The 13,350-nt window shown below is 38.8% G+C and overlaps 1 protein-coding gene across 1 annotated transcript in view; it reads left to right on the forward strand.

Annotated features, from left to right (window-relative positions):
* The window catches only part of EDNRA (endothelin receptor type A), a 61,008-nt gene that overhangs the window by 34,459 nt on the left and 13,199 nt on the right, over positions 1-13,350 (forward strand). Inside the window, exon 4 of the mRNA XM_060012117.1 lies at positions 12,002-12,200. Coding sequence (XP_059868100.1) covers positions 12,002-12,200 — 199 coding nt within the window. The remainder of the gene's footprint in view (positions 1-12,001; positions 12,201-13,350) is intronic.

Raw genomic sequence — 13,350 nt, forward strand, 5'->3', positions numbered from 1 at the left:
TTTAGAGATGTAGCTAGGTATTTTCATTATAATATCCAATTAAAATTTTAAATTATAATATAACTCTAAAACCCATATGGGGAAAAGAAATAAGAAAATGATCATGACAATTTTTAAAAGAATTACGTTTCCTATACACATATTCTTCCTATATGATATTCTTAAATGTTATAAAGCTACAGTTTTAAAACAATGTGGTACACACACATAAACACATTGACAAATCAATGGGAAAAACAGAAACAGGTGTCAGAGTGTACAAGAATATATTATAGGCTGAAATCACTTTAATGGGGAAAGGAAAGATTCATCAATAAACAGTGCTATGTACCGTCTGGGGGAAAAAACATGTTAAAGTCTTATTTTGTACTATATATCAGTAATAATATTTATAATTATTACCATTTATTGAGTATTAGTATGTACCAGGCCCTGTTAAAAATACTTTCCAGAAATTATTTTATTTAATCCTTATAACAACACCTGTGATGGTGCTATAATTATCCCCATTTTACAGATGAGGAAGCCGAGGTCGAAAGGGCTTAATCAAGGCCAATTGGCTACTAAGTTTTGGAGCCATAATCAAAAGTAGTATGTGTTCTTAACCACTATGCACAAGCATGCAAAAACTCAAACCATAGAGCAATAGAAGAAAATAAACCAATATCTTTTTGATCTCTAGAAAAGGAAGACATTTTGAACCTAAAGTGGATGGTAGAAAATCTGAATAAAACTATAAATGCATTTCAGGACATAAAATTTTAAAACATGAATATCAAACATTCATAAAATTAAAAAACAAATAAATAAAGCAATAATCCAGGGAAAATATTTGCAGCAAAACTACATGTTAATATTCTTGGTATTTAAAGAAGCCATACAAATAGTAATTAAAATCTTACTACTTCCATATAAAAAGGGCATGAGTATAAAAATCATCAAAGAAGAAACTAAAATGACTAACATATGAATCATGTTCATATTATCAAAGAAATTCTCATTAAAAAGCATGTTTCTCAAAATCTGGCAGTAGTAGGGAATTGAACAGCCCTTCCAGAAACTAAAGTCCTACAAATGTTTTTGCCTTCTGACCCTGTAATTACAATTTTCACGATCAATTCTATGGAAATGATCCAAAATTTGAACAAAGAAGTCAGGTACAAAGATGTTCCTTACAACAGCAGTCCCCAACCTTTTTGGTACCGGGGACCGGTTTCATGGAAGACAACTTTTCCATGGACTGAGGCGGCTGGGGGGGGGGGGGGGCGGATTTGGTTTCGGGATGATTCAAGTGCATTACATTTATTGTGCATTTTATTTCTATTACATTATAATATATAATGAAATAATTATACAACTCACCATAATGCAGAATCAGTGGAAGCCCTGGGCTTGTTTTCACTTGCCACTCACTGATAGGGTTTTGATATGAGTCTGCAAGCAATTGATTTATTATGGTCTCTGTGCAGTCAAACCTCTCTGCTAATGATAATCTGCATTTGCAGCCGCTCCCCAGCGCTAGCATCACCCCCTCAGCTCCACCTCAGATCATCAGGCATTAGATCCTCATAAGGAGTGTGCAACCTAGATCCCTCACATGCGCAGCTCACAGTAGGTTCCTATGAGAATCTAATGCCACCGCTGACCTGACAGGAGGCGGAGCTCAGGCAGTAATACGAGCGATGGGGAGCGGCTGTAAATACAGATGAAGCTTTTCTCGCTCACCCGCCATTCACCTCCTGCTGTGCAGCCCTCTTCCTAACTGGCCACGGGCTGGTACCCATCCGTGGCCCAGGGGTTGTGAACCCATGCTTTACAAGATCATTTAAAGAAAAAGTTGAAAGCAGCCTTGTATTAGGGAAATGGATAGGGATGTTAAATGCAATTTATATGTATAAGTATATGAATATAAAATTCCTTGAAAGGAATATGATAAATATTAGTATTAGTTATGTCAAGGGATAGAGTAACAGATGTAACATTCTTCTGCAAGCAGAAAAAAACTTATCAAAGTTTATTTTATTTTCTGTGACCCATTTTCCTTATTTACTTCATGCTATTCCCTACATTTTATTTTTCTCATCTGCCCAGCTCATTCTTATGACCTTTATTTTAAATTAACACTAATTTCCTATGACTGGGTAGCTCTAAAACGCAAGCATATGTAGGCCTGTGTGTGTGTGGAGAAATACAGGTACATGCCCAGCTCAGAGTTACTTCCATGCCTACTCTTGCCTTTACAAAAGCACCATCAAATTTGGGAAAACAGCATTTTATTTAAAAAATTAAACTTTGTCCCAAAGTTTAGGTAAAAATAGGATGATAACGAGTTTTAGGAAAGGGCCACTCAGTGTTCTAAGAAAACTGCACCTCCGAGGAAACATCTAACCAAACCCAGACAAGAACAGCCCATGACAAACAAGAATGAAAAACAGGAGAAGGAAGACAAGGAAGATGCTTGGCTCCTATAAATAGTAAAACCTTTTTTAAGGCAGCTGGGTATAATCCTCTGAGAAGAGAGGCATTGATGAAAAGAGAGGCCAAGGAGAGGAAAGAATTTGCTTGGTTTGATAAGAAATATAGGCAACTTTTCATCCCTGCAATATATTTTCTTGTTACAAAAATTAGAGTGTATGCTCTGAGTAGTGTTATGTGCCATGGTATAGTGGTCCCTTTTGTAGTTCGTATGAATCTATTTAATAAATTTTTTTCTTGATTAAAAAATACTTTAGGGCACTTATTCCTCAGTGATATACTGTATCATGAATTATCCCTAGATTGAGAAGCATAATTCATAATATAGTTCAACAGAGAGACTTGGCAAGAAGGGTATGAGGTACAGACATGAAGAATCAGGCCTGGCTGCTGTTCTTTAGGAGTTTCCATGGATGTGAAGACAATGACCTGGGAACCAGGGAGAAAGAAGTGCACAGGGAAGTGTTCAGGCAGTTGGATTCCCCAGCCAGCTAAATCATCAACATCTTCCATTCCTTCTCTAGCTCACCTTGTTCTGCTGCCTCTTTCTCCCTTGGGGGAACCTCAGAGGATGATCTTCCTGAGCTTCAATGTCCCCAGTATAAACCCTACCTTTAGGCAGGGAGAAGGGGGTGGTGGGAGATGATGGGATGGGGAAATGGAGGGATTAGGTCATAGATTCCTGTTTCTGGTATAGGAATACCTCACCCACACCATGTCCTCCCCTACCTCATGCATGGAGAAAAATTAACTCAGTGTTCAATCACAAGCTGTCAGTTATGTAGCACATGAAATGTTCTTGGTTTGAAAAAAGAAAGAAAGAAAAAAGAATGTCAAGCATTTATTTCATTAAGACAACCTCAGTTTTAGATCAACGAGAAGAACTGTTTTAAAATTCCACTTTCGCAAAAATCTGCCTGAATCCAGGAGGTTTTTTCTGGGTAATCAACTCACCGTCCTTTGTTCCCTGGGTCCTTTCTTTATTATTTTTACATTTCATTTGGTACTGACTCTCAACTTTGGGACCGGAATGTAGGGAATCTATTTTGACATTTCTATTTCAAAAGCTTTCACACTAGAGAATGAATCATTCACACTTGACTTCTGAAGATAAGATACAATTTGCTTTCAATCTTGATTCGGTTGCATTATATTCTTCTAAAAATCAGAAAATGCCTTTATTTAAAAAAACAAAAACAAAGCACGGAGTAAAAAGAGGGAAATTGGAACCTGTTATGAATCAATTTGCAACTTGGGAATCGCTGCTTTCATTCTATGAGCTGAATCAAATTACGGCCCAGGAAGAGTTCCCGTGATTTTTTTGGTTTTGTTTTTTAAATATGATGATTATGTCTCATTTCAGAGTTGTTGTTTTTGAGGGAAAATAATGAACATAACTATTCATCCAAGTTTTATACAATTTCTCCATTACTTCATTGATTGCTCAGTGAATACTAATACTTTAGGATCAAAGAAAAAGTCTAGCTTCCTTACTCCAGGCTTTTAATCTGAATAAGGTAAACAAGACAGAGAAAGCGCATCCCTTGTACCAGAACAGATGACTTCCCATTGTTCATTTCAACTATGGACTTGTCTTATTAAAGCTTTTCACTAAGTCTTCCTCAAATCTATTATTTATTTTTATTTCACATCATTAGTTACTTAAGAATAAGATAAAACAGGAATTTCAGAAAAAGACTGGGGAAATTTAGAAACAAATTTTGACCTCGATCCAAGCTTTAGCAGTGAAATAGTTTTGTCTAATGCTAAAGCAGTATACTTCTAAAATGAATCAATTTTTCCCAACAAAACATGAATAACCAGCCATTACCAATAGTGCAAATAGGTATTCTTACCCGCCATAAGTGACAAGCTTTACAAGTTACTCTGAGTTTGTTTCAGGGGGAAGAAAAGAAGCGGCAGGGATTGGGAAGAGGAATTCAATGCTATTCCTTGTAAGGTTAACAGTCATGTTTAAAGCAGAAAATGATGGGGGTCAGACCAGTAAAAAAGGTCTGGGTACAGTTCCAGATTGTACTTAAAAGTTGCCTAGGGAAAGAGGCTGTAAAAAAGATATAACTCTTAACAACTACTCCAGATGATGTGTAATTAGATACCTGGGAACGTTGTAAGGATCCATTACTAACGCACTTTGATTTGCCTCAAACTCAAAGCCAGTTCTTCATCCCTCATTTCAAGTAATTGCTTAGTGGTCTCTATGATCTTCTCAAAGGTTTATCCTAACTCAAGAAAGCATGGAAGTGATTTTCTAAAAAACTTCATTTTTACTTAGACTCGGGCTTGGTTTCTCCTTATTCTCCTGGTGCTATGATTTTCCTTTCATGCTGGGTGTAGGGCAACTTGGGATCTCATTTGGGGGTCTGTTCCCTGTCGCACATAGTTATTCGTTCTTTTATCTTATTTCTATTGTCAAGATCAGGTGACTGGTTAATCTTGCTACCTCATTTTTCTTTGATAACAAACTACCCCCAAACTTAGTGGTTTAGAACAACCACCATTTACTTATTATCTGACCACGTTCTGGGTCAGGGATTTGGGCGGTTCTTCCGCTCCTTGTTACTTCGACTGCGGTTTCACGGTGGATTTCAGCTGGCCACTGAGCTTGCTTCATGGGTCCAAGACTCACATGACTGGCCCCTTGGCAAGAACAGCTGGACATCTGAGCTCAGCGGAGCCCATCTCCCTCTCCGTGAAGTCCAGGGCTGTCCAACACCCCTCCAGCAGGCTCAGGGCTCCAGGGTGGAACCTGCTGCTCCATTCGGAGGCCAGGCATGAAACTGACAAAGCATCGTTCCAGCTGTGCCCAGCTGGTCAAAGGAGCCACAGGCCAGCCCAGATGAAGGACCCAACTGAAGAAATGTCCAAATATCTGCAGCTATCTTTCTTTTTTATTATTATTAATTTTTCTTTTTTTGTTGTTGAAGTATAGTTGATTTATAATGTTGTGTTAGTTTCTGGTGTAGAGCAAGGTGATTCAGTTATACATATATAAATATATATTCTTTTTCAGATTCTTTTCCATTGTAGGTTATTACAAGATATTGAATATAGTTCCCTGTGCTATACAGTAGGATCTTGTTGTTTATATACTTTATGTATAGTAGTTTGTATCTGCTAATCCCAAACTCCTAAATTATCCCCTCCCCCGCTTTCCCCTTTGGTAACCATAAATATGTTTTCTATGTCTGTGAGTCTGTCTCTGTTTTGTAAATAAATTCATTTGTATCATTTTTTTTAGATTCCACATATAAATGATATCATATGATATTTGTCTTTCTCTGACTTACTTCACTTAGTAATCTCTAGGTCCATCCATGTTGCTGCAAATGGCATTATTTCATTCTCTGCAGCTATCTTTTATTTTTTTTTAACATCTTTATTGAAGTATAATTGCTTTACAATGTTGTGTTAGTTGCTGCTGCATAACAAAGTGAATCAGCTATACATATACATATATCCCCAAATCTCCTCCCTCTAGCGTCTCCCTCCTACCCTCCCTAACCTACCCGCCTAGGTGGACACAAAGCACCGAGCTGATCTCCCTGTGCTATGCAGCTGCTTCCCACTAGCTATCTATTTTACATTTGGTAGTGTATATATGTCCATGCCACTCTCTCACTTTGTCCCAGCTTACCCTTTCCCCTCCCCATATCCTCAAGTCCATGCTCTAGTAGGTTTGTGTCTTTATTCCCATCTTACCCCTAGGTTCTTCATGACCTTTTTTTTTCTTCTTAGATTCCATATATATGTGTTAGCATACGGTATTTGTTTTTCTCTTTCTGACTTACTTGACTCTGTAGGACAGACTCTAGGTCCATCCACCTCACTACAAATATCTCAATTTCGTTTCTTTTTATGGCTGAGTAATATTCCATTGTATGTATATATGCCACATCTTCTTTATCCATTCATCTGTCGATGGACACTTAGGTTGCTTCCATGTCCTGGCTATTGTAAATAGAGCTGCAATGAATATTGTGGTACATGACTCTTTTTGAATTATGGTTTTCTCAGGGTATATGCCCAGTAGTGGGATTGCTGGGTCAAATGGTAGTTCTATTTTTACTTTGTTAAGGAACCTCCATACTGTTCTCCATAGTGGCTGTATCAATTTACATTCCTACCAACAGTGCAAGAGGGTTCCCTTTACTCCACACTCTCTCCAGCATCTATTGTTTGTAGATTTTTTGATGATGGCCATTCTGACTGGTGTGAGATGATATCTCATTGTAGTTTTGATTTGCATTTCTCTAATGATTAATGATGTTGAGCATCCTTTCATGTGTTTGTTGGCAATCTGTATGTCTTCTTTGGAGAAATGTCTATTTAGGTCTTCTGTCCACTTTTGGATTGGGTTGTTTGTTTTTTTGATATTGAGCTTCATGAGCTATTTGTATATTTGGGAGATTAATCCTTTGTCAGTTGCTTCGTCTGCAGATAGTTTCTCCCATTCTGAGGGTTGTCTTTTCGTCTTGTTTATGGTTTCCTTCCTGCAGCTATCTTTTAATCCACTTCACCTGGCTTCTCTTTAAAGTTCTTCCTGCTGGCATTTTGCTCCCAAACCTCTGTATGGCAATTGGTCTGCCTAACACATAGGAGACACCAATCATAAACAAACATTACAAAGGGTCACGTTTTCTCAATTAAAGATGTGCAGGGCTTCCCTCGTGGCGCAGTGGTTGAGAGTCCGCCTGCCGATGCAGGGGACACGGGTTCGTGTCCCGGTCTGGGAAGATCCCACATGCCGCGGAGCGGCTGGGCCCGTGAGCCATGGCCGCTGAGCCTGCGCGTCCGGAGCCTGTGCTCCGCAACGGGAGAGGCCACAACAGTGAGAGGCCCGCGTACCGCAAAATAAAATAAAATAAAAAGATATGCAGACATAAAGATATAAGTGCCACTTTACCTTATGGAACTGGCAAAACTGAAGAAAAATAAATTTTAATGAAGGCAAGCATTGACAGGCACTTAGGAGAAACATTTTTTAAAGGTACTTAAGCTACTTTTTCATTCCCTTGATTTAGTAATCTCACTCAAGATAATTAACCCAGGAAAATCATTCAAAAAGAAAAAAAATCTGTACATGCAAACATATTTATAGGCATGTTATTCACAACCTTGAAACACTAGAAATGATGTGATCATAGGAGGAAGATTTAGGTAAATTGTATCAATATCTTGTTATACTGGGTAGCCTTGAAATTAATAAATGCCATGCCTATGTAGAAACATGAAAAGCAAATAAAGCCAAAAACAAAATTGTAACTGACAAGATTATAATATAATTATATTCAAACTACACTTATGAGAATAGAAATGGGCAAAGAATAAGAAGAAATGAAAATAGATTTTGCTGAAGTGATCTTTTGAATTGAAGTTTTCTTTTACGCTGTTTTAAAGTACATTCAATAATATTTATTTTCAGTTTAATGAGTTTCCCAGATCATACCTTAAAGATTGAAAGACATGCATTTAATGCCTCTAGCCTTGAAAACATGTAAAAATCTATTTATAGACCCATACAGTAACAAACATCTTTACATAAACAAAACATGTAATTTATTCTTGTATTTTGGCATGTCACATGACAGAGTTCACGGTGGTGTCATGGGAAAAGACTCCCCTGGGACTTGGCAGACCAGAGCCCTGGCCCAGGCGCCCCACATTCACTGGAGACCAGGCAGAGGACTTGGTGACACACCCCTCCTCAGGTTCCCAAAGAGAACACAAAGGGAGAAATTTCAGCCCAGAGGTCCTGCTTGGTTTTAAATTATTGTGTTCTAGGATTCTGAAAGTATTAGCTCTTTATCTGTTGCCTAATTCAGGGCTGGCTTGAAAAATAAGAAACTCTTTGGAATGTATATTGGCTTTGGCCAATAAAGACAAATGCATGGTAAGGAAACGAACAAAGAAAGATTCTTAATTCAACAGATATTTATTCAGCACCTATCGTTGTAGGTCTTGTGACCAACATGCAAGATGTCTGCCCTATGGAGCTTATATTCAAAAGGGAGAGGTGGACATAGACCATAAACAAAATAAATAAGTAACATATTTGATTGGTCCCATAGTAGTAAGTGCTATGGAGAAAAATAATCAGGCTGAGTGGGACAGGGTACATCTGGAGGGGAATCTGGCAGTTTTAAATAGGGTATTCAGGGAAGGCCTGAATGGTGAAAAGACACCATTGCGTAAAGATCTGAAGAAAGTGAGGAGGCAGCTCTGAGGACACCTGTAGGCATTCCCACTGGGGTGGGAGCCCACTGGGGGATCTGAGCAGAGGGGTGACATGATTGGCTTACATTTTAACAGGCTCACCCCGGTTGCTGTGTTCAGGGCAAACTGCAGGAGGGCGAAGTGGACACAGGGAGACCAGTTAGGAAGCTATTACAATAATCCAGGCAGGTGGTAACTGGCGAGATGGTGAGAAGTGGTTGCATCTGGATACGTTTTGAAGGAAGAGGTTGCAAGGTTTGCTAAAGAATTGGATGTGTGGTGGAAGAGAAAAAGAGGAGGGAAGGCTAACTTCAAAGTTCTGGGCCTGAGATGGTCACGACTAGAGAGAAGGCAAGGAAGGGGGCAAGGAAGAAGACCAGGAGTCTGGTTTGGGTGAGTTTCAGTGCCTATTAGATAATCCGAGTGGAAACCTCAAGTAGGCAGGTGGATATACAAGTCTAGAGTTAGAGGTGAGGCTCTAGGCTAGAGTTATAAATTTGAGAATTAATTATCAGCATATAGAGAGTTTAAATGATACTAAAGCCATGAGACTAGATGAGATCACAAAGAGAGAGGGTGTAGATAGAAAAGAAAAGAGGTGTGAGGACTAAGGAGAAATTCAACACTAAGAATCTGAGGCATGGGCATGATCCAGCCAAGGAGATGAGATGGAGTGGCCAATCCCATCAGCGGGAGGAAAACTAGCAGAATGTGGTCAAAGCCAAGTGAAGAAAGCCTTTTGAAGAGGAGGGATTATTTCCGGAATAGTTTTTGTTGGCAGGCTGTTCATAATCACACCTAGTAAGGAGAACATATTGTGTATGTTGTGTCATTATCACCCAAATAGAAATCGTTTTGGGAACATCCAGTATTTCTTATTTTCCACACCTTTCTGCACCTCCAGCATCACACGTGAGTGTTTCTAATCGCTCTTATGGTTGTTTTCTCATCTCATGGAGATGTTATTAAGATCAGTGTGATTACAAATGGGAAATATTCTAATTCTCAGTCATGTGGGTTAATGAAGGAGCAGACTGATTATGAATCATTTGCTCAACTAGGCACTAAAAATTACTTCTATTTATTTTTAAATGTTGAATTCACACTGGATTATAGATATGTCATATTCTGGGAACTCATGGGCACATTACAAAATGAAGCTGGTCTGTGAATATATTTATCATTAGAACGTGTAGATCACATTTTCTTACTAAACCACCTTCTATCTCCAATCCTGCCTAAGAAATCTGGCTTTCTCTCTTAAGAGATAAAGTGTTTTATTTACATCACCTTTCCTGATAAGAGGAGGGGAGAAGAAACAGATATAACTCATGGACAGCCTTGGGATATAGACATTCTGTCTCCGTTCCTTTTAGCTTTTACTGGACATCAGGCTGCCAGTCTAATAAGGCAGCAAAGAAAAGTAAACAGAAATAGAAAGCAGAATATATAGCAGTCTTCATCCCACTGGCAATAACCATAAATTTTCAAATGCAGTGTTGGCTACATTGTAAAAGGATTTTCTTGGTCTGTTTGCATAGCTGTATTTTATTCCATTCTGAACTAATCTGGACTTTTTCAGAGATTCTTATTGTACACCAATCTTATTTATCCTAAAAATCTTTTGCAAAACATTTCTCCAGCAAAGTGTGCTGTATATATGCCACGTGCATACCAAAACTATAGTTTCTAATCTACAGTGAAGAACAGGTAGCATAACTCCTAGGAGTTGTGTTTTCACAGGTGTACGTTTTAGTTGTACTGAGACAGAACACTAACTATAAATGATAGGGGCTCATTTTGGTGGCTATGGGTAGCTTGTATCTTGCCTTGGTGCTGCTAACTAATCTTTCCCATTAAGCTGCCTGGCCTGCAAACCCATGTGCACCTGTCTCAACGCCTTGGTCTGTTTTACAGCCTTTTTCTGGCACTATCTAATGAAAGCTATTAAAAGAAAATGTTTCCTTTCCATTACAACAGCAGCAAAAATTTCAAGAATGAAGTCACAAAAATATTGTACCACAGGTCCCTTCTTAATAGTAAGTCTGAAAGCAGCATCAGACCATCATCTCATGTCAAAGAGCATAGTTTCTGAAACCAAAGTTTCTTTAGACTTAACATGTAAATGTGATTATTATCATAAAATATTAAGGTAAAATATAAGGCAAACACAATTTCTTAATGCCAGTTAGTGCTTTTTTTTTTTTTTTAATGTATTTATTTATTTATTTATTTATTTTTGGCTGCGTTGGGTCTTCGTTGCTACACGCCAGCTTTCTCTAGTTGCGGTGAGCCGGGGCTACTCTTCTTTGCGGTGCGCGGGCTTCTCATTGTGGTGGCTTCTCCTGTTGCAGAGCATGGGCTCTAGGTGCATGGACTTCAATAATTGTGGCACACGGGCTTCAGTAGTTGTGACTCGCAGGCTCTAGAGCACAGGCTCAGTAGTTGTGGCGCACGGGCTCAGTCGCTCCGCGGCATGTGGGATCCTCCCGGACCAGGGCTCGAACCGGTATCCCCTGGATTGGCAGGCATATTCTTAACCACTGCACCACCAGGGAAGTCCCCCAGTTAGTGCTTTGATTGGCATGATTGTTCAGTTATATTTATATCTTATGCTTCTGTATGAACCATTCTTTCCTATTAAACTGTAAACCCTAAAGTTTAGGAACCAAGCTATCTTTAGCTCAGTTTTATATAGTCTAGCACAGGGCCATATGGGAGAGATATAGTTATTCTTTGACATTTTCAAATATAATTATTAGAAATATTTATTTACTAAAACAGCCACCTGGTACAAGCCCACTTGTGATCATATTTCGAGGGTAGAGGAAGGGAGAAAACAATGGAATATCTATGGTCACTATTCACTTAAGGATATCTAGATCCACTTCATAGATAATATTTCGAGTTTTTTTAATATAGAAACAGAAATAAGACATTACCATAACAAGTACCAGCAGCTTTCACTACCCCTTCCATCATCCAATTTTCCCCCCAGCTTAATAAACATAGCACACCCATCTCTGCTGCCACATCCTAAATTCTCAGGGGATTTCGATGGGCCCCAAGTGAAGATCTCAGACTCAGGCCTGCCAGCCAGTTGAACTCCAAATGGGTAGAACTTTTAAGAGCCCCACTTGTTTTTCACACCAGGACTCACAGAAAATTCCTAAAAAGCTAATGGTTGGTCACTGGCCAAAGGAAGGATCTTTCCAGCATTTATAATTTTCATTTAATTGAAATAAACTTAAAATTTCCTAACCACTTGGTACCATCACCCCCTTTTTTTTAGGTACAGAGCAGTTGCCTCCTGGAGTCGTGTTCAGGGAATTGGGATTCCCTTGGTCACAGCCATTGAGATTGTCTCCATCTGGATCCTTTCTTTTATCCTGGCCATCCCCGAAGCAATCGGCTTCGTCATGGTGCCCTTTGAATACAAGGGTGAACAGCACAAAACCTGTATGCTCAATGCCACGTCAAAATTCATGGAGGTATGAAAAGTTTAAAGGAAATTAACTGGGGAGGGGAGAAGGTCTTCATTTACCATCACCAAGATTTGTTGATATCTCTACACTGCCGAGTGTGGTTTACTCTGTTAGTTCAGTCAAATATTCTTTAATTGCATGAAAAGCAGATGTTAAACCAGGGCTTAGCTTCTTGAATAAAACAACTATTTTGTTTTCACTCTTGTATTATAGCACAACTGTAGATACAACTATTGCTCTGCACCAAACAACTCAGAACTCTGAAACCGATTTACTAAGAAAGAGAGCTTGATGTGTATGCATGTCGTGCTATTTGTTTTGATAATAAGGAGTACAGCACAATTTCCATCTGACAGACACGCTGATGCTTATTTGATGTTACTTGGGGAAATGCACATTGCTCACACAGTTTTTAAAGACAGATTTACTAATTCAAAGTAGGAAGTCATTCTCATGTGTGCTTATGTTAGTACAGATTCTGTCTAATATATAAATAATTTTTTTTAATTTTTATTTTATTTGGATTCTTTTCTCTTTTTAAAAAAATATTTATTTTTGGCTGCATTGGGTCTTCATTGCTGCACACGGGCTTTCTCTAGGTGCAGAGAGCAGGGGCTACTCTTCGTTGTGGTGCGCAGGCTTCTCATTGCAGTGGCTTCTCTTGCTGCAGAGCATGGGCTCTAGGCGCGCGGGCTTCAGTAGTTGTGGCACGCGGGCTCAGTAGTTGTGGCTCACAGGCTTAGTTGCTCCGCGGCATGTGGGATCTTCCTGCACCAGGGCTTGAACCCGTGTCCCCTGCACCGGCAGGCAGATTCTTAACCACTGTGCCACCAGGGAAGCCCCAAATAATATAAATTTGCAGAACTTTTTTAAAAAGCATTTTAGTGTAACAAATTCAATTGTTGCTTAATACACCTGACTGCATTAATGTTTCTGAAAAGCTTAATTACATAACTGAGAGTATTAGGAAACACATTTAAAATGCACATTTCCTCTGCAAAACTAGTCACATGTAGAACGAGGAGGAAAACCAAGAATAACTATTTCTCTTAAATCAGCATAATTGAGTACTTTGATGTAAGTTTCATGCAGTTCAGATTCCACATTTAATCATTTACAGACCTCTTAAGGTATGTTTTCCTTCCATGGAAAATTC

Source organism: Delphinus delphis, chromosome 5, assembly GCF_949987515.2.
Source record: "Delphinus delphis chromosome 5, mDelDel1.2, whole genome shotgun sequence".
In the NCBI taxonomy this organism is placed as follows: Eukaryota; Metazoa; Chordata; class Mammalia; order Artiodactyla; family Delphinidae; genus Delphinus; species Delphinus delphis.